Source organism: Suricata suricatta, chromosome 12, assembly GCF_006229205.1.
Source record: "Suricata suricatta isolate VVHF042 chromosome 12, meerkat_22Aug2017_6uvM2_HiC, whole genome shotgun sequence".
Lineage (NCBI taxonomy): Eukaryota > Metazoa > Chordata > Mammalia > Carnivora > Herpestidae > Suricata > Suricata suricatta.
Window position 1 is genome coordinate 42,299,330 of NC_043711.1, and position 20,251 is coordinate 42,319,580.

The 20,251-nt window shown below is 37.1% G+C and overlaps 1 protein-coding gene across 1 annotated transcript in view; it reads right to left on the minus strand.

Annotated features, from left to right (window-relative positions):
* Positions 1-20,251, minus strand: part of CNTN6 (contactin 6) — a 288,847-nt gene that overhangs the window by 19,462 nt on the left and 249,134 nt on the right. The window contains exons 13-17 of the mRNA XM_029917072.1: positions 6,933-7,108; positions 6,465-6,582; positions 5,658-5,816; positions 5,395-5,544; positions 2,255-2,325 (exon numbers count right to left, since the gene is read on the minus strand). Of these exons, the coding sequence (XP_029772932.1) occupies positions 2,255-2,325; positions 5,395-5,544; positions 5,658-5,816; positions 6,465-6,582; positions 6,933-7,108 (674 nt within the window). The remainder of the gene's footprint in view (positions 1-2,254; positions 2,326-5,394; positions 5,545-5,657; positions 5,817-6,464; positions 6,583-6,932; positions 7,109-20,251) is intronic.

The following is a 20,251-nucleotide window of genomic DNA, read 5'->3' on the forward strand; positions in this document are numbered from 1 at the left end:
ACCTGTGTGTGCACCAGCTTGCTCACAGACAAAGTGGGCTTACCACAACTACTACTCTTCCTCCATATTTGATGTAATTCTGTAAGGAGTAAAATGAGCCATATAGATATACAAGGTCTTTAACTACTGCAGGATCATTCACAGATGCAATGAATTACACTTAAACAACGACAGGGTTTCTAAACCTTGGCACTATTGACATTTGGGGCCAGGTATTCCATGCGGTGGGGGCTGTCCTGTGCATTGGAGGCTGTATTGCAGCATTCTGGCCTCCACTTAAAAACAAGCCAACTTCTCTGTCACAACCAAACACGTCCTCAGACATTGCAAAATGTCTCCTGAGAGAAATAATCACCCCGCCTCCCAGTGAAAACCCCTCTTGTGCATGTCAGCCATGATAATTTTTAATTAAAACATCCATGGCCATCATGCTCTTAGGTGCAAGATTAGAATGTCCGAGGAAGTGGCTGCTTTGGCAGTATGAAAGTTGTTATCAAAATGTCAAAAACATGTACACCGGTAATGAAAAAGGGCAGGGCTTTTTTTTTAATCAGTTATAGCTGAAGCTCAAAGCTGACAACAAGGTTATGACATAATATATATTCCAAAGAGAGACATCAAGCCATTGATAGGCAAAATTTAGCCTATCCTCTATGACAAAAGTATACCAAAGGAGTGTTTGTTTCTTTACAGAGATTAATAGGAAAATATTTCCTCTGAGAGAGTTGTAGAAAAGCTGTGCATTCCTACCTCTCTACCAAGGGAAAGTAAAGAGGTCACTTCTTATCATTTGCCTCACCAAGTGAAGAGGACTCACAAAGAACTAGTTGGTATGTGCTCTCTGGAATTCGGGACACATAGGGTTTTTTTTTAACTAACAAATGCCTGAGAAACTGCTAAAGGAGAGAGAGACCTGGACAGCACCTGGTGGCAGAGTGAAAACAGGGGCTAAGCCGGCATGCACTGTAGTCCTAATGAACATAGAGCGAAGGCGTTTGCTGAGGGTAACTGTGAATCTCATGCAAGGGACCTGTCCATGAGCAGCCTTGAAAGGGACTCTATCCACAAAGACCATCTAGAAGAGAAGACAAACAATCTACCCGAGAGGAGGCTGGTATGAACCAAGCCAGATCCCAGGAACTGAGGAGGCTTTTCAGCAGTCAACTGGCTTTGCACCAAGGAATTACAACTAGAAGTCCCCAGTGGGGGATCTCCTGGATGCCCCCTCCCTAACCAAAAAGCAAAACCAAACAAAAAAACTACTCTATGAAATAACAGCATCTGATGGGTACAGGAGGGGAGGGGAGGTGGGTGAAACAGGTGTGAGGAAAGCACACCTCTCATGATGAGCACTGAACGATGTATGGCATTGCTGAATCACTACACTGTACACCTGCAATTAATACCGCATTGTAAGTTAACTATACCGGGATTAAAACGAAAAACTTAATAAAAAAAAAAAAACAGTACCTGGCCATTTGCCGCTTTTGGAATACACCAAAGTCAAATTACAAGTGTACCAGCAATCAGGATCTTTTCAGTACTTTTCCTCTTCTCCCAGCCCAAACCCACTACAACTTTGGAGGAGCAAGAGGTAACATAGTGAATAGGGAAGGAGAAATTCAACAGCAGAATGGGGACTAAGTAAAAATCTGACTCTACATTGCCCTCCACACTGTAGAAGCCCTAGGCTGAGGCAAGCCCAAGCTACCGGAAATGAGAAACGTTAGGTTGGAGGGAAGTCTGAAGTTTATGATAATAAACCAGACTTAAATTTATAGCAAGAAACCTCATAAAAATGAGCCGCTATGCTAATTTGCAGGAATAATAATCAAAAAAGCTATGTCATTTGCTCAAACTTTTGTCTAGATGCAGGGAAAGGCTTTAAGAACAGTGTTAGGAAAAGAACTGTTTTTACGTGCACGCTATGGAGTCTAACTTGAGAATGATTCCAGAGCTAATAAATAATGTCTAGTCCTTCAAGTAAAATTAAAATGCTACTGACAAACCTTAAACAGACATTGAAGTGGTTTTTCTTATATTTGGGAGAGGATTGTGGTGAGTCAGTTATCCTCTCTCACTTGAGTAGAAGTTCCCAGTACCTCCACCAAGTAATTCATCATGGGGAGTCTTTTATACCATGTATTTTTATATATTCTCTGTAGTGATCAAATAAGTCTTTTTGTTTTTCAGTATTCTTCCTGGCCAGCTAAATCTTTTTCTTTCAAAATAACTCAGTTGGACAGAAAATTACCTCCCACGTAATGACGAGTTCCGAACGACTTCCTCCACCTCCGTTGATGTTTGTTGGTGCCACAACGGGGACTGAAAGGAACCAAAAGAAATGTGGGATGGCAATTATTAAAGTACATCTTCATCAGGAAGAATTTTGTTTTTAGATTTCACCTTTCAACAGCTCATGCTGCACATTGTGAGACAGTCTTGCATTTTTAATGAACATAAATTATGTTTACACATATCCACATTTCTAAGAGAGAGGACACAGTTGTGTTTGATACATGAGCACCCTGGCTCCAAAATTAATTAAAAATCGAGTAACATCGTGTATTTGACATTATTATGCATCATCTACTAATTGGCAAAATGATGTTCCATTCAGATGGTAACAGTGACACTGCTGATTTAGTGCCTAATTATACAGTTGTGCTGTAAACAAGTTACTGAGGCAGTATATTAATTAATTCTTTTTTTAATAAACAAACTAAAATGATTTTTCTTTTTTTTTTGTCATCAAGATAGTTTAACATTAAAAAAATTCTTAAACTATGCAAGTAAATTCTTGTTATTGTAACTCTGTGTTTAAATCACACGGAAGAGGAAGGGCTCCTCCCCTCACCTTTCACTTGCCAGCTAGGGAGCCGGGCTCTTGTCAAGGATGTGATTAAGGGGATTTTCTCCATTTAACTCAAGGACTCAGAGGCTCTGTGGTAGAACCTTCCAGACAAAGATCATTTTTATGAATCAGTAAACAATTATGCCCTTCGAGTGTACCCCTGTGAGCACTAGTATAATGAATAATAAGTAGTTTGAGGCAAATAACAAAATTGATGACAGTTGTATGCGTGGGTCTTGTATATAATCAGGGTGGGGTTTTACTTTACATGTGTGGAAGTGTTAAGATGAAATCCTTTCCACAGAATAATGGCAGATGTACCCTAAATCTGTGATAATGGATATACCTGCAGGATATATATAATTTTAAAGTTTATTTATTTTGAGAGTGAGCGAGCAAAATCATGCAAGTGGGGGCAGGGCAGAGAGAGAAGGAGAGGCAGAGCCCTACCGAGGGTCAAACCTACAAACTGTGAGATCATGACCTGAGCCAAAATCAAGAGTCAGCCGCTCAACAGACTGAGCTACCCGGGTGGATATATTTTTTAAATGTTGAAATACATGCAATTATCTATCTCTGACCATTCGGATCAAGATCCATAGGTGGGAGGGTGGGAGTGTCTGGGTATGTTTGCTGACTGCTGGGCAGGAATTAAAATATTTTATGTTTAACTGCCCATTTCCAAATTTTCTCCCACTGTGGGGACCATTCAGACACACCTAGACTACTTAGTTTATTTACTGCCATTTGATACAGATGTTGAAGTTTAGAAACAACAACAACATAGCGCTATGTCTAATTGTTCTTTTTAATAATAGCACCTGTCAGACATTACCCATTTTCATATTCAAATCTACCCTAACCTTGTCTGCTTTAATCTTCCCATATATTTTAAAGATTGCCTTGTACCTAGACCTTATTTTCTAAGTCTTCCATGGCCTTTGGCCAAAAACAATGTAAATCAGAGTGGGTTCTATAGTTGTAGGGTTTCTAGTACTTGATGACTTGTGGTGACACTTTTCCAGCACCATTAAATAGTGTACATACATAGGAAATTATTTTAAAGTATACTTTAATTTGCTTTTTACCAAGTTTCCAATATTCTGGCTAATAAAGCTCCTTCTTTTATTCCATTTTCAAACCAACCATATTAAACCTAAAACCATATTGGGAAGAAGGGTCTTTAAGAAGCTAATGAAAACAAAAAGAAAGATGGAAGGAAAGAACATACTTCAGAATGATTCAGAACCTCAGGGTAATTATTATGAACACCAGGTTTCATTATGCTACTGGAAGAAGAATGTCAGTGGTTAATGGAAAGTACTATACAAGCTGTGCTGTACACCTTTTAGCATTAGAGTCAAGCCTGCCCAGAGCTACCATGATATAAATAAGGTGTATGCAAATGACCGGAAATTCAAGCTAATATCAAGTCCATAGGCCACCCTTGGAGATCCTTATCCAGTCAGTCTATGATAATGTCTGGGAATGTCTATATTTACACATTTCCTTATGCCAATTTCTTGCTCATCTTGATTAAGACCCCTGGAGAATGCTGGTGCCCAAGTCTAAAAGTCCGAGTTCAAATCCTGACTCTCAAACAGTCAGCCAAGATCCTGATCGTCCTTTTCCTCCTCCATAAAATGAATGACTCTCCTCTCACCTCTAAACTTCTAGGATGATTGAACTTAAGATATTATTATCAAATATGTTGTTTTTCAGTCCCAATTCTAAAATAAAAATACTTATATTATCTTCAATTTGAAAAAAAAGTCTCATTGACATCTGACAGTTGAGCACACTTAATTGAAGTAGTTTGTCCTTCTTAAGCTAAGTCAGTGACAAGAGTGATCCTTCATTTATATGACTGAGTAAGAATGTGAACTTTGTCAGCTGTAGGCAGCAAGCAGATCAAATGTTACCCTGGATGTAAAGTTTAGGAGTGGAACAAAAAGGATCCATTGAGAAAAGCTTAAGAAGGGGTGATTTCTGAGCCAGCTTCCACCTGTATTTTGCTGTTCGGTGAACCAGCTGATGCTCAATTAGTGCTTCTGTTAAATGAGGTTAGGATTTACCTCATTTGCATGGGAAATAATTTATACTATTGCTCAATGAAGCTGCAACTAGGTCAGAGTTGAGAAATAGATGGAAATGTGTGGCTGATTGCACCAACAGAGTCTCAATTAAGTCTTGGCTACAACAGTTAATAAAACAAGCACTAACTCATTTGCATCTACAAATGTACAGATTCTCTGCTGGAGTTGGATAGAAAATAGAGGAGATAAGAGGACAGTTTCCGAAAAACTCATATTTTTGACATGCCTCCTTAGCTATAATCATCTCTTTTTGAACTGATATTTAGGAGAAAATACTCTTTGCTTTGTATACATAAAAATGTGAAAATGAAAGCTGCAGGTTTCCTGCCTCTGATTTGGGGCCAAAATCCGACAAGACCCATAAAAATGCTTTTTACCTTTTTTCTTTTTAAGATCAATATCATAGCAGATCTTCCACATGTTTAAAAAATATTAATTTCTTACCTGATGCTTTGGTTCTTAGCAATTCTGATGCTTTACTTGGTTCACCAATCCCAATGCTGTTCCCAGCAACGACACGAAATTCATATTCCACCCAAGGACTCAAACCGACCACTGTTGCATTGTATGTCTTACCATTGAGAATTTCTGGAACTGAAAAGAGGGGTGAATTCAGGCATCAAAACCAGTTCTACTTAACATCAATAAGTTGAACAAACAAATACATCTGTTTTAGAAAATGACCCCCAAACACTGGTGTCACTTACCAGTCGAAACAGCCTGCCAACCCACAGAAAATGGAGTTCGAGCCTGAACAGTAAATATTTGAATGGGACTATTATTATCCGAGCCTGGTCTCCAGCTTAGTTGAGAAGTAGTACTGGAAATGTGTTCCACTCTTACATCCTCAGGGGGACCCGGTGGACCTTGAAAAATATGTTTGATGATAACTATGTTGAAAATTATTAAATTCATTGATCTGGGACAGGGACAGTTTATTTTTATCTGTTATGCTTAGAAAAAAAATATTGAACATAATGTGTTTTGAACAAATTATTTGAGATAAAGCCCTATTAATTCAGTTTACATGGTGAGAGTCTAATTTAGAAATGCCTCCTTCGAAGATGAGAAAATTTCAATCATGAGATGGTTGAATATCACCCGTTAGGGAACTACTCTCAAAAATTGAGAACAACTTTCATTTGTTCCTTTTTCAAAAGGTACTTCAAGTAAATGCGACTTATATAGAGAACTACAAGAATAGATGACTTTGACCCTCCTCTGATAAGAACGGTTTATTATAAATAGAAGGTATGCCTATGCTTTAGGGATTGATACTGCTTGCTGAGTCTGATCGCTTGTTATAAATACACAAAACCTACTCCATTCAATATTCATATCCACCCTACATAAGCCCTGGAGTCTTGAAGTTTAGAAAGTAAAAAAAAAAAAAAAATCTAGATTTTTGTCTCACTTCTTTATCATGATATGGTTACACAAAGATTCACCTTACTTATTAACATTATTTGCTGTGAATAAATAAAATGCTCATTTATTCCCACCATTCTGCTTACCTCTAACAATGATATCGGCCATCGCAGATAAACTTTCCAGAGTTGTTTTCACTGTGCATAGATATTTTCCTGAATGATTTAACTGAATGTTCCTTATCATCAAATCCCCAACAGATTCCTTCAGATAGAAAGGGAAAAGGGGATAAAACATAATCATACTCGGCAGGTCGCATTTTTTAAAACACTGGATAAATACTAAATATGAGACAGCTTTGAAATTAGGAGATACACGAGTATCATTGTTGTTGCTCCTAGATGATCCCTTTTCCTATCCCTTTTATTATAACTGCATCTAGAACATGAGCGTTTCTATGAAGACATAAAAAAAATTAAAAAAGGATGAAGCTTCATAAACAGACAGTGGTTTTCCATGCAAATAAATATGGGGAGAATAATTATGAAAGATGTTGATTCATGTGAAAGACTTGATTTATTTTTATTAAGTACTTAAAAATTTTGGCAACTTACTCCTCCAATCCTTTCAAAATGAGCCACTCCTTTTTTTAAGTCTATGACCTCTCCATTGAAAGACCATATAAACATAACTTCAATGGAGGGGTCATGGGACACCTGGCATGGTAGGACTATACTCTCTCCAACTGTAACATCCATTTTGGAAGGTGGGACGGTAATAACAGTCCTCTCTGTTGAGAAAAAATATTATTATTATAAAAAGCTTATTAAATGTGAGCATACGGCAATAAAATACTATTTTGAATGGCTATACAATTGTTTGGAATTGTATAAATACAACTTAGAGTTCTACTGTATTCAGTACGAACAATTGTATTCCCCTTGTATTCAAGTATTTCTGCATTAAATCAGTGTTGTTTATTACTTGTCATAAAGGTAAGGGCAGTTTTACTCATATTTTATATAAAAATAAATAGTTTATAGAAAACTCTGGACTTCAAAAGACAGCACTGTATTCTGTATATGAAAAATGCACCACACAGGGTTTTTTTTTCATTCTAAAATTCTAGGTGCAACATTAAAATACACACACTGGTTGCAACCCTAGTCTGCATTAATTTCACATACTAGCAGAAAAAGGATATCATTAAGATTATAACTATAATAGTTTATGTACAGACTTAAAATCATATATTCTACCACCTACTAAATGGTATTTATTAAATATAATCATAAGCTTATATTACTGGTGTGAATAGAATATTTGCCCTATTTCCTTTTTTTTAATAGTTTATTACCAAGTTGGTTTCCATATAACACCCAGTGCTCTTCCCCACAAATGCCCTCCTCCATGATTATCCCCCCTCCCTATTCCCACTCCCTCTTCAGCCCTCAGTTTGTTCTCAGCATTCAAAGGTCTCTCATGATTTGCCTCACTCACTCTCCCTAACTTCCCCCAACTTTTTTCCCTTCCCATGGTCTCCAGTTAGGTCTCTCTACCTGACTTCTTTTGCTCAGCATGACACCCTCAAGGTCCATCCATTTTGCTACAAATGGCCAGATTTCATTCTTTCTCATTGTCATGTAGTACTCCGTTGTATATATATACCACACCTTCTTGATCCACTCATCAGGTGATGGACATTTAGGCTCTTTCCATGATTTGGCTATTGTTGAAAGTGCCGCTATGAACATTGGGGTACATGTGCCCCTATGCATCAGCACTTCTATATCCCTTGGGTAGATCCCCAGCAGTGCTATTGCTGGGTCATAGGGGAGTTCTATGGATAGTTTTTTTTGAGGAACCTCCACACTGTTTACCAGAGTGGCTGCACCAGTTTACATTCCTGCAAGCAATCTGCACATTCAATGCAATCCCCATCAAAATTGCACCAGCATTCTTCTCAAAGCTAGAACAAATTATCTTAAAATTCATATGTCCTATTTGACATAGTTATGGTTGTAATTTTCTATTTCGCCTAAAGATGCAACATGAATAGTAAAGATGTATGTTTTCCCTCTCTTATTCTGACATTTTGCAATGTCAGAATTATACATCTGTCATAAAAATCTTCCATCTGTGGGCACCAGGGTGGCTCAGTCGGTTAAGCATCTGACTAGGGCTCAGTTCATGATCCCATGGTATGTGATTTCCAGCCCTGCGTCAGGCTCTCTGCTATTAGTGCAGAGCTCTCTTTGAATCTTTGGTCTACCTCTCTGTTTGCCCTTCCCCACACAACCTCTCTCACTCAAAATTAAATAAACATAAAAAAATACCTCATCAACTTCCCTCTAGAAGCATCAGTCACAATGTCAAACCATTGTTCTAAAAGTTCTAGCATTCCACTATTTATTTTTTTAATAATAGTTTATTGTCAAATTGGTTTCCATATAACACCCAGTGCTTCTCCCCACAAGTGCCCCCCACCATGACCATCATCCCCTCCCTCCCTCCCCCTCCCCTTTCAGTCCATGGTTCATCTTCAGTATTCTCCACTGACTATTTAAAGCTCATTTGCAAAATATTTTAGTTGGACTTGAGAGTCCTGATTTCCCTGATTAAAAGAGACTCACAGTACTAGATCATATCTGACCACATGTTTTGTAACAAAATAAATAGTTTTGATTTTAGAGGGCTAAGGATTGACTGAAAAGGAACCTCAGTAACCATAAAGAAGGCCTGGACGTAAACTTGGATTCAGATATGCACTATCATACAAAAATAAAATACTTTTAAAGGAATTTGCATTTAAGAATTAGGGATTTGGACAAATTCTACTGAAAAAAATACTGTACATAAGAAGGTTTAAAAACTGAAATGAGAGCCAGGAAGGTCTCTTTCTCTAAAGATCATTTGTAAGATAAAGTTTAGCTCCATAGGAGATGGACTGAACATTTGACTTTCCTTCTGGCTTCTTCATGCTACTCCAGAATCCAAATTGGTACTGAGATTGAATTTATGTGTTCAGATGGATTCACGTGCCTCTGTGTTTTATGAATAGAATGCTTAAGACTTATTCTAATATTTAAAAATTGCAATTATATCTTGATAAAGATTCGAGAGTGGAAAGTAGAAACTAATAATCTTGGGTCTTAAGGTATATATTGATAAAAGAGCCATGAAAAAACAAAAACACATATTGTATTCCTGAATGTAATATAGAAAATCTAATTCAATCTACCTCAGATATATCTTTATGTGTACATAATTTAAAAATGTTCTTTCCTTTATTATATTAGATGCATACACTTTTCATTCTAATTATTTTTGGAGAAAAGTTTGAAGAACAATTCTGTGGACTAAACTCATTCTTAATTCCGAGCCTTCTTCACTGCTCTCCCCCGAAGTAAGAATAAATGATAACCAGGGTTTCAAGAACACTTTTTAGAACTAGAAAATATTTTCCTGATGTAATTTCTTGGAAAAGAATGTATCACTAATGTCTTATTTACATTTATGGGAGGATGAGTTGGCTAATTGGATGCGTTGGTAGAGCAAAACTGCTCTGATTTAAAGTTTTAGATCATGCAATTAAAGTAATTTTCCAACATTAAAAATGACAGCGACTCCTTCCATTTATGGCATCACAAAGTAGCAAAGTGAGACAAATCATTCTCTGTATACATAGCTCATCGGTAGGATACTAATAATGACTAAATCTTCATGAATAAGAAATATTTGTATTATAATTTATAATGTTTAGATGTCATTACTAGTTATTTCATTTATTAACTAATATTTACTGAGCACCTACCAAATTCTAGCCATCTGCTAAGTATTGGAAATACAATGGAAAATGGAGAAAAAAACAGCAACACATAAAAATCATACGGTGCCTGCTTTCACAGAGATTTAAGTCTAAAGTAGGAAGTTGACATTGATTAAATCATATTAATGGATACATAATTACATCTGTGATGAGTGTCATATATTAGAGGTAAATGATTCCATTAAAATGGAGAATCCTGCGGCATCAGTTTATTGAGAAAGAGTTGTTTTAGCTGAGGGTAAAAGGCAAATAGGAGTTAGCCAGGTAATGATAGCAGGCAGGGATAAAGATGTCTAGACCAGCAAAGGCAAGAGCATTTACAAAGAATCTGTGTGAAGAAGAAACATAGTAGATTCAGGGCAGTCATTTTGGTGGAATTCCTAGTTTCAGAGAGTAATATAGGAATAAAATTGGGAAATAGGAAGTGGGGTCATGATTCTCGTGAAGACATAGCCCGAAATGTCTTTAGGATCAGCTACATAATTTCTGGGTCATGGTGTGAAATGAAAATGTGGGCTGCCTTGGGTGGTTCAATCGGTTAAGCATCCGACTGTGGCTCAGGTCATGATCTGGCTCAGGTCATGATCTCACGGTTTGTGAGACTGAGCCCCACACTGGGCTCTGCGCTGACAGCCCAAAACCTGCTTGAGATTCTCTCGCTTCCTCTCTGTGCCCCTCCCCTCTCTCTCTCTCTCAAAATAAATAAATACAGTTAAAAGAATGTCCTTAATATAAAGCAACTTTCTTTAGAAATGTTGGATAACAAAAATGTAATAGGGAAATAGTGTTACATGAGTAGCAGCATAAACTTAACAAATTGCAAAAAAAAATGTTTTTGGTGTCAGTTTGATATAATACATTAAATAATGCTTTATTAAAGTTATATCTGGCTTGACCTAAGCTTCCTCTAATTTTCCACAAATTTACTTCTTAGATGATTAGGATTTGTTTCAAGAAACTTAATTTTCACTTGAAGTAACTGGTATCAGTTGCTCATGATACATCATAAATACTTTTCGATATTTGATTTTGCAAAGCATATTTCTACTGATATAACTGTTATAGAATTGTAAAAAGCCGTTTATAGGGGGCGCCTGGGTGGTTCAGTCAGTTAAGCAGCCAATTTCAGCTCAGTCCATGATCTCACAGTTCATGGGTTCTAGCCCCGCATCAGGCTCTGTGTTGACCATTTGCTCAGAGCCTGGACACTGCTTCTAATTCTGTGTCTCCCTCTCTCTCTGATTGTCCCCTGCTTATGCTCTGTGTGTGTGTCTCTCTCTCAAAAATGAATAAATATTTAAAAAATTTAGGAGAAAGAGCAGTTTATAGGATGTGACAACATTGGGATAGATTTTGATAAATAATTTTAAAATATAAATTCTATTTTTTAAATAAACATTTTAAATTTTATTTTATTTTTTATAAAAATTAAAAAAAATTTTTTTTATTTAGTTTCAAGAGAAAGCATGAGCAGGGGAGGGTCAGAGAGAGGAGTCACAGGATCTGAAGACAGGCTCCAGGCTCTGAACTAGCTGTCCGCACAGAGCCCGACATGGGGCTCAAACCCACGAACTGTGAGATCATGACCTGATCATGATCATGACCCTTAACTGACTGAGCCACCCAGGTGCCTCAAAATATAAATTTTAGAACATGTAGAGCTGATGCTTCTCATGGGACAATTTTTCCTAGAAGATTTAACTCTTTATACAAATCCATTTTGCATACGTCTGAATTAAATTTCAATGGAACTTTAATGTTATCTGACATACCCTGTAACTTCTCAAGGCTGTACAAGAAACTGAAAGTGCCTTAATGACTTGTGAATACTCCAAAATGCCTGTTTACATATTCTATTGCCTTATCTTCAATTACAAGGAAACACTCATTAATAATTGGTTCACCAGGAGCTTCGTATAAAAATAGTGTTCTTGTTCACTGAGTGGAAAAGTCTTTAAGTTTAATTTCTGATTTTAAGCCTCTGGATATTAGCTTTGCAACGCTGGACAAAATTTCAAAACCAATGCATGCTAAACTCTTGGAAGAATGTGAATAACTCTGTGATATGCTTTACTGCAGTGCTCATGGGCAGGCTATTATTTTGTAAGTCTTTACTGACAAAGTTATTGCCTGAACACTTGCAGTTCCTGTACTGGTGCTCAGGTTGAGAGTTACTATTTGTGCAAATGTCACACAGGTTACATGGCCTCTGAGCAAGTGGACCCCTCAACATTAGATCCTGGCACTGACTGCTTTCTGAGTTCCTCGCCCTCATGAGGCCCTCGCAGTCAGCCACTGAAGATTCTGCAGCTGCTGTGACCATCGCCCCACCAATGTGGGCCCAGGTCCTGAAGTGCCCACCTTCTCAGGGCCTCAGCACTCCTGATTGCCATGAGGCAGGGGGGTGTGGCCAGGACTGACTCTTAGGGTGGACACTGTCTGCTTGGTGCCCGTTTGCACTTGGGCTGGGGCTCCTGAACCATAGGTTTGCCCCCACCCAGCATATTTCCTCTGCTCTCCTGGATGCTCCGCTGTCCCATTACACTTCACTGACAAAATACAACTTCAGAGACAAGAGGACTAAGCATTTCAAGACAGTGACATCAGGGCGATCAACCAAAACAGGGTCTTTGTCAGCACAGGGTCCGATATGATTGAGTGGCGCACCAGCAAAGCTAGTCCTGGATGACATGTTTAGAAATGTACCCTTTTTGCTGAAAGAAATGGTAAGCATTAAAAATATGAAGCAGAGGCAATGACATAAAACCACACCATTATCTGTAGGGTGGGAAAATAGATTATATTTAAAAAGAAATAGCATCTATGTGAATAGACTTTTTATCCAAAAGAAGGGGATTCATGATTACCTGAGCGCCCATTCCCCTGTGAGTACTCTCGTTGTGGGTAAGGGGGTGCTTGGACAAGACATCTTTTAACTACTGATTCTTCTCCCCACACCACCTAATCCTGTGTAGGTGGCTCTGCAGAGCCACCAGGCTGCTCAACGCTACCCTACAGAGTTCTCTCCTACAACCACGCACAGCTCGGCTCACAATTCCAAGTGGATACCCCACAGGGACAAAATCACACTTGAGGAGAATGGGAGAGTGGTTCTTGTGCAGCAGAAATATTCAGAATCTTTGATGCTGTTTCAGGAAAAGAACAAGGACTATGCTTTAGTTCGTTAACCAGTTCAGACTGCTCCTTTGCAAACACGTACACTCTTAAGAAATTCTCGTATCAGAGACTTTTGTTTTTCAAGCCATTCAAATCACTCTCAGGGAGTGGAGAGATGTGTATACACACACCTACTCTACTCCTTTCCTGGGAGTCCATATATACCAGTAGCGTAGCTACAATAACGTGAAGCTCATGATTAACACTTAAGCACTTGTTGTATTTATGGATAAGCGAGACCATTATGGCCTGAATTATAACAAATTAAAAAGGAAATGTCACCCAAGCTAGACTCGCCCACCTGTGAAACTGAAATTCTTTAAGCCTCTTTCTCCTGAAACAAAAGAGAGATAGTTGTTCCTTTTCATTCTGAATCATTTTATTCTTATTGAAGCAAATTCCTCAAGTATTTGTAGAAATTCTAGTCAAGTAGTTTAAACTTCGTAGCATGCATAACAACTTCTCAGAGAACATGTTCAAAATGTGAAATCCTTAGCTCCTACCAGAAATACTGATTCAGTAGGTCTGTGAAGGAAACCAAGAAGATGGATTTTTAACAGGCTGCTTTTTCAGTTGATTTTGTTGTCGTTAGTCCACAGACCACATTTTGAGAACTACTGCTTCAGGTTTTGAAATTTGAACCTGAAATTCCTATTTAAGGAAAATCCAAGTTATGTAAATATATTGTCAGAAAGTCTCTACTGCTTTAGATCCAGAAAAAAGTCCTATCTAGTAAAATGGTATTGGTTAGTAATGCTTCAAAAAATAGATACATAAAAATGGACTTTTCAGGTGAAGTGTAATTAATTCTGTATACCATTATCTGCTTTTAGAATGCCATAGTACATTTTAGCATATTGAAAGCTCTGAGATTATGGATACTAGCCCTTTATCTGATATGTCATTTGCAACTATCTTTTCCCATTCTGTCCGGGAGAGAGAGGGACACAAATCATGAGAGGCTATTGAATAATGAAAAGGAACTGAGGGCTGAAGGGGGCGGGAGGGAAGAAAGGTGGTGGTAATGCAGGAGGGCACTTGGGGGGAAGAGCACTGGGTGTTTTATGGAAACCAATTTGACAATAAACTATTAAAAAAAATAAAATGTGGAAGAAAGAAAAAAAATAAACGCTCTGAGACTTTCTAGATTAAAGAAACTTCTTAAAGCATATTTAATTCTTGGTTTCCTACACTTACTAGATATGGACCAGTTTTAATCCATGTAATACCTCTTAATACATATTGGGTTGGAAAGATTCTTAAAGACAATGTTTGGAAGTATGATTGTCAGGTTGAAAAGAATTAAAACACACACACATATACATGGGTACGTGATTGCCAGTGTGTACTTACTTAGCATATACATATATATAGGAATGCATATTTATGAGACAATCATGTAAATTTGAACTCTAAATAATTCAGGAATAATTATTAATTTTGTAATACAAGAAAACTGGTTTGTTATATTAAAAGGAAGATTCCCTTTTAAAGATACATTATAAAATATTTATACATGAAATTATGATGTTTGTGATTTGCCTCTAGATATGTAAGGTGGATGCTGAGGAAGTAGTAGGTGAGGGTACAGATGAAACAAAGTTGGATATGAGTGGATGATGAACAACCGTGGCTGATGGGTGCATAAGAGTTCCTTAGACTACTTTTATAATTTTTCTGTTTGTAATACTCATTGGTAATAAAAGAAAAATAGAAAGAAATGATGAAGTTAGTGAATATATACAAAATAAAGAGGCATCATCCCATTCAGCTTGTAAAATGATGACCTACCACTTTTTTTAACTTTATTCATTTATTTTGAGAGAGAGGGGGGTATGTGTGTGTACGTGTGCACACGTGCACGTGGTATGCTTGTGCACACATGTCAGCAGAGGAGGGGCAGAGAGAGAGAGGAGGAGAGAGAGTCCCAGGCAGGCTCCTTGCTCTCAGCCCAGAGCTGAGGTGGGGCTGCATCTCAGGAACCATGAGATCATGACCTGAGCTGAAATCAAGCGTTGGGGGGCCTAACTGTCTGGGCCACCCAGGAGACCCAGGACCTATCACTTTTTGAAGATTATTCTAAATATGAATGACAAGCATACATGGAGAGTTCATAAAATTACAGGATTTTAATATTCCATTTTCAATCTATTTTAGTGAGATACAAATCATATAAAAACAGCTTGATCTAATAACCCTCTTCTGAAGAAGTAAAATGAAAGGTTATATAAGATATATCATGCTTTTGATGAATAGCCTTATTCAAATTCATATTGTCATAATAGCCAATGATGCTTCCAGAATACATCTTCAGTCATAAGCAACCCAGAACACATGAAAGCTAATATTAAAACTTCTGTCAGAATTCCTTAGGATGCTTTCTTTAAACCCAAATGAGACTTCTTCCATGTATCAATGGCCAAACACACTATTACATATTATGATTCCTAACTACATTTTTAGAAGCTAGGGGATGGCAATATAATACGTAATTGGGCTTTCCTGACCCATCTGGAAAATATCCTTTTGGGTCACTTTACTTGTTTCTTTCTTTTGTACCTTCAACTCAGTTGAAACTTTCATCTATAAGTAATACTAAGTTCTCAAGTATTTAAGTTACCAACTTCTCTCCAACAATGGACAAAAAGATAAGAAAAATCACCAAAACTTCTTACTCTGTACAAATGTGATTCTGCCTATATTTGTCTAATGACATTACAGGTAATGTTGCTAAGATACCAATAAAAAGGAAAGTAGTATACAAATAGCACTTCAAACAGGTGACAAGATTCTCTGATATTTTCTCTCACTAGTTAATTTGTGAAGACAAGAAATGAATACTTGAGGCTTGGTCCCCTTCCTAATTCCTCAGAATCCCAATTTAACCTACATATTAACATATTAACTCTTTCATGGCTCTTAATTTCTTCCTCCAATTACATGCTTTGATCTGGGATCATATTTTTTTCTAGCCATAGGGTGTGATCAATATTTATTTTAGTGTGGATTTGATAGTGATGGATTCTCAGAGGTTTTGTTTGGGTGGAAGCATCTCTAGTTTGTATTCAGTTCTGGGGATATATTTGCTGGGAGTAGAATTCTTATCACTATTGTCTTTCAGTCCTCTAGGAAAAGCCATTCTACGGTCTGGATTTTCTTGTTTCTATTGCTGTAACAACTTTCAGTTTTGTTGTTCTTTTGAAGATCATGTATCTATTTCATCAGGACAGTTTTTCTTTTCTTTTTTCGTTTCACTCCTATGTACTTAAACTTTGCTTTGAGTTTATCCTAATTAGGGTTCATACAATTTCCTGAATAGGATGGCTGCTGGCATTTTCAGGTTTTTTAAAAAAAAATCTCTGGCAAACACTTCTTCAAATACCATTCATCTCTCATTTTCCTTCTCTCCTCTCAACTCTTTTTGGAACTACAATATAATGTATATTAGAACTATTCATATATAATATATTCCTTATGTCCTTTTTTTGTCTTTCTCATTACATATCCTCTCCATGTTGCAGTCTGGATATTTTCTATTTACACATTCTCCATTTTGCTAATTCTTTTCTCTGCCATGTCTAATCTGGTATTAAATCAATCTCTAATGTTCTTAATTTTAGCTTTTGTGTTTTTCAGTTCTAGATGTCCAATTGATTCTCTTTTATTGAAGTATAGTTGACACACGACATTATATTAGTTTCAGGTGCACAGCCTAGTGATTCGACAACTGTACACATTATTCACTGCTCACCACAATAAATGCAGTCAGCATGCGTCATAGTACAGTGTTACTATGATATTGCTGACTCTATCCCCTATGCTGTACTTTTCATTTTCATGACTTGCTGCTCTGACAACTGGCATTTGTTCCTCTTAATCCTCTTCACCTCTTTTGCCCATTCTCCTCATCTCCCTCCCTACTGGTAACCACCAGTTTGTTCTTGTACTTTTTAGTCTGTTTCTGTTGTTTCTTTGTTTTGTTTTTTTAGATTCTCCATTTTTTAGATTTCTCTGTCCACCTGATTTTTAATATATGCCATTTCCCTTCTGAAAAATTGCCATCTTGTCATCTATTTTTAACATATTAATCACAATTATTTAAAAAATCCTTGCCTAATAATTTTTATACTCCTATAGACTGTGACTTATTGCTAATGTCTGATATTCCCCTGGGTTTTGATCATATGGTCCTGACTTCAGCTATTCTTGGTAATATTTTGCAGAATACCAGGCATTATATATCATGATGTAAATGTTTTATTATTTTATATTTCTTCCAAGAACACTTATTTTTATAAGCAGGCAACTAAAAACAGAAGAATCCAATCAGGAATGGGTACGAACAGAACCTGAATGTCAGTCTTTTTGAGCAGTGGTCAATTGTGCTTTGTACCCGTTTTAGTACCAGGACAAAGTCCTTTCGATGCCTCCATTCAAGGTCAAGTTGTATACTAGGTTTCATTTTATCTGGATAATTCTGAGCCCCAATTTTTGTCTTCCTTGCACCACAAGGCAACCAAAGTATCTGTTTGAGATATTTTCTCCTATATATTTTTTTAATTTTTAAAGTTTTAGAAAAATTTTGATTCATACTGCTAGGGAAGTGACAAGTTTCTGGAGCTGAGGAACACTGTGGAATGTTGTGATCACCTATCTGTGCTTTTCTTTTTTTCCAGAATATTGTCCCTTATGTTGCAAACACCCTGGTTACTGTCAAAATTAGTTTGAACTTCCATCTTTATTCATTAAAAAAATTTTTTAACAATATTTGTGGCTGATATTGGTGTGATAAAGGTACTTTGACTGCTCTGGACAAAAGTTTCTCCAAGTATTACTAGTATTTAATAATAGATTATATGCAGGGTTGAAAAGATTTAGGCCATTTATGATTGGATTTTTAGATAACATCTTGATTATATACATAATATAATACATGTATATGTTATAAAAATTGGAGAGAGAATTGAACATTAATTTCTATAGAAGTAGAAACACTTGGGGTTCCTGGGTGGCTCACTCGGTTGAGTGTCTGACTCTTGGTTTCGGCTCAGATCATGATTTTGAGGCTGTGACATCCAGTCCTGTGTCACGCTCTGCATGGAGCTTAGAGTCTGCTTGGGATTCTCTCTCCCTCTCTCTCTCTCTCTCTCTCAAAAAAAAAAAAAGTTAAAACCCTTAACAGGTTTTCTTCAAACTTTTATTCATAACTATTTAATTAGTTTCAAATCCTTACCTTCTTTCAGGTTTACATCAGTATGGATACTGAGCAAATGAAACAACTGAACTGAGGAGCTGCTAGGGGACTTCCGTCATAAGAAGCAAAAAACATCACATACATTTTAATAGGAATATTCTAATTTCTAGAAGGGAGACAAGATGGAATCAAGAGTAATTACTCATGAGGTTGTATCAGTGAGTTGCTCAACCTCAACATTATTAATGTTTTGAGCCAGATAATTCTGTTGCATGTCTGTACGGGTGGATTCCGAGTGAGGGAAGGTGGCTGCCCTGTGTATTACAGGATATGTAGCAGCGTCCGCGGCCTCTACCCACTAGAAGTCAGTAGTTCCTTCAGTTGTGACAACCAAAACTATCTCCACACATTGCCAAATGTTCCCTCAGAGGCAAAATCAGCTTGGTTAAGCACCTCTGTGCAAAGCAACACACCGGGAAAAGGATGGTAGTAGTTAAACTCAAGGTTGGTAACTGCAGTGGTGAGAAGTAGTCAGAATCTGTACGTATACTGATGCTGAGGCCAGTTGTTGGGCAAATGGATATGAGGTTTGAAAGAAAGCAAAGAGCAGAAATGGATTTGGAATGGCAACTGTCAACACAGACTGTTACTAATATAGAGGAAAAGACTACAATAGAAACAAGTTTTTGGAGTAAGACTTAGGAGGCCAATATTAGCACACAGTAAATTGGTAAAGGGAGATGATAAATTGGTGGTGGGATGTGGGAGTTGAGTAGATATTTAAACTGGGTGTATCAGTTTGGAATTAGCTTATGTTTGGTGTTTAACAAAATAGGACAGAATAAGACACGAAATAAATGGGAGTAGATAGAGCAGAGAATAAATGTGAGAACAAATCCCTGGCACACCCCAAATTTAGGAAATAGCTAGGACTAAAAAGGCTAAAAGAAACCAAACCTGACAAATGCGAAGTGCAGACAGCCAAGTGAGGTATGTATTTCGAGAAGGATGTGATCAATAGTCTGATAGGTTAAGTAAATGAGGACTGACATTGAGTATAGGATTTAACAACGTGGATGTTACTAGTCACGTTGCTAAGAGCAGTGTTGATGTAATGGTAGGGAAAAGCCTGGCTGCATTGATTTAAAGTAAAGCTGACCAGAAGGATTGTAAAAAGTAAGCCTGTAGAGATAACTGTTGAAGAGTTTTGATATAAAAAAGAGCAGTCAGATATGGCAGTAGCTGTAGCTGCAATGGAAGCAGGACCAGAAAAGATCTTTTATTTAAATAACAATACAAAAGGATCTGGGAGGGATGATGTGTTATGGAAAATAATAGAGATGAAAGAGGCAGAATGTGGTAGAGAAGAGACAGAGACAGAGAGATAGGGAGAAAGAAAATTGGTAGATTGATGTCCCTGAACAGGGGGACATCATATCTAGAACACAAGTGGAAGATTTGAGTGCATGACCCATTACCTAACAAACAGTGCTTTATTGATTTCTTGATAAATTTTGTTTAAGCAAGAAATAATTAAAGCTGGACTTTTTGTAAATGCTGATAGAGAAAAATAGTGTCACCATAAAAAATAAGACAGACAATAAAATAAGACAGACAATATCCTGATGAAGATAATTGATTAAACACAGTGTTTTCTTTCAGCTCTTTAAAAATATTTAATAAATAAAACCCAAAGAATTTTTTTTCAAAGATAAATCCACCAAAACAGAGAT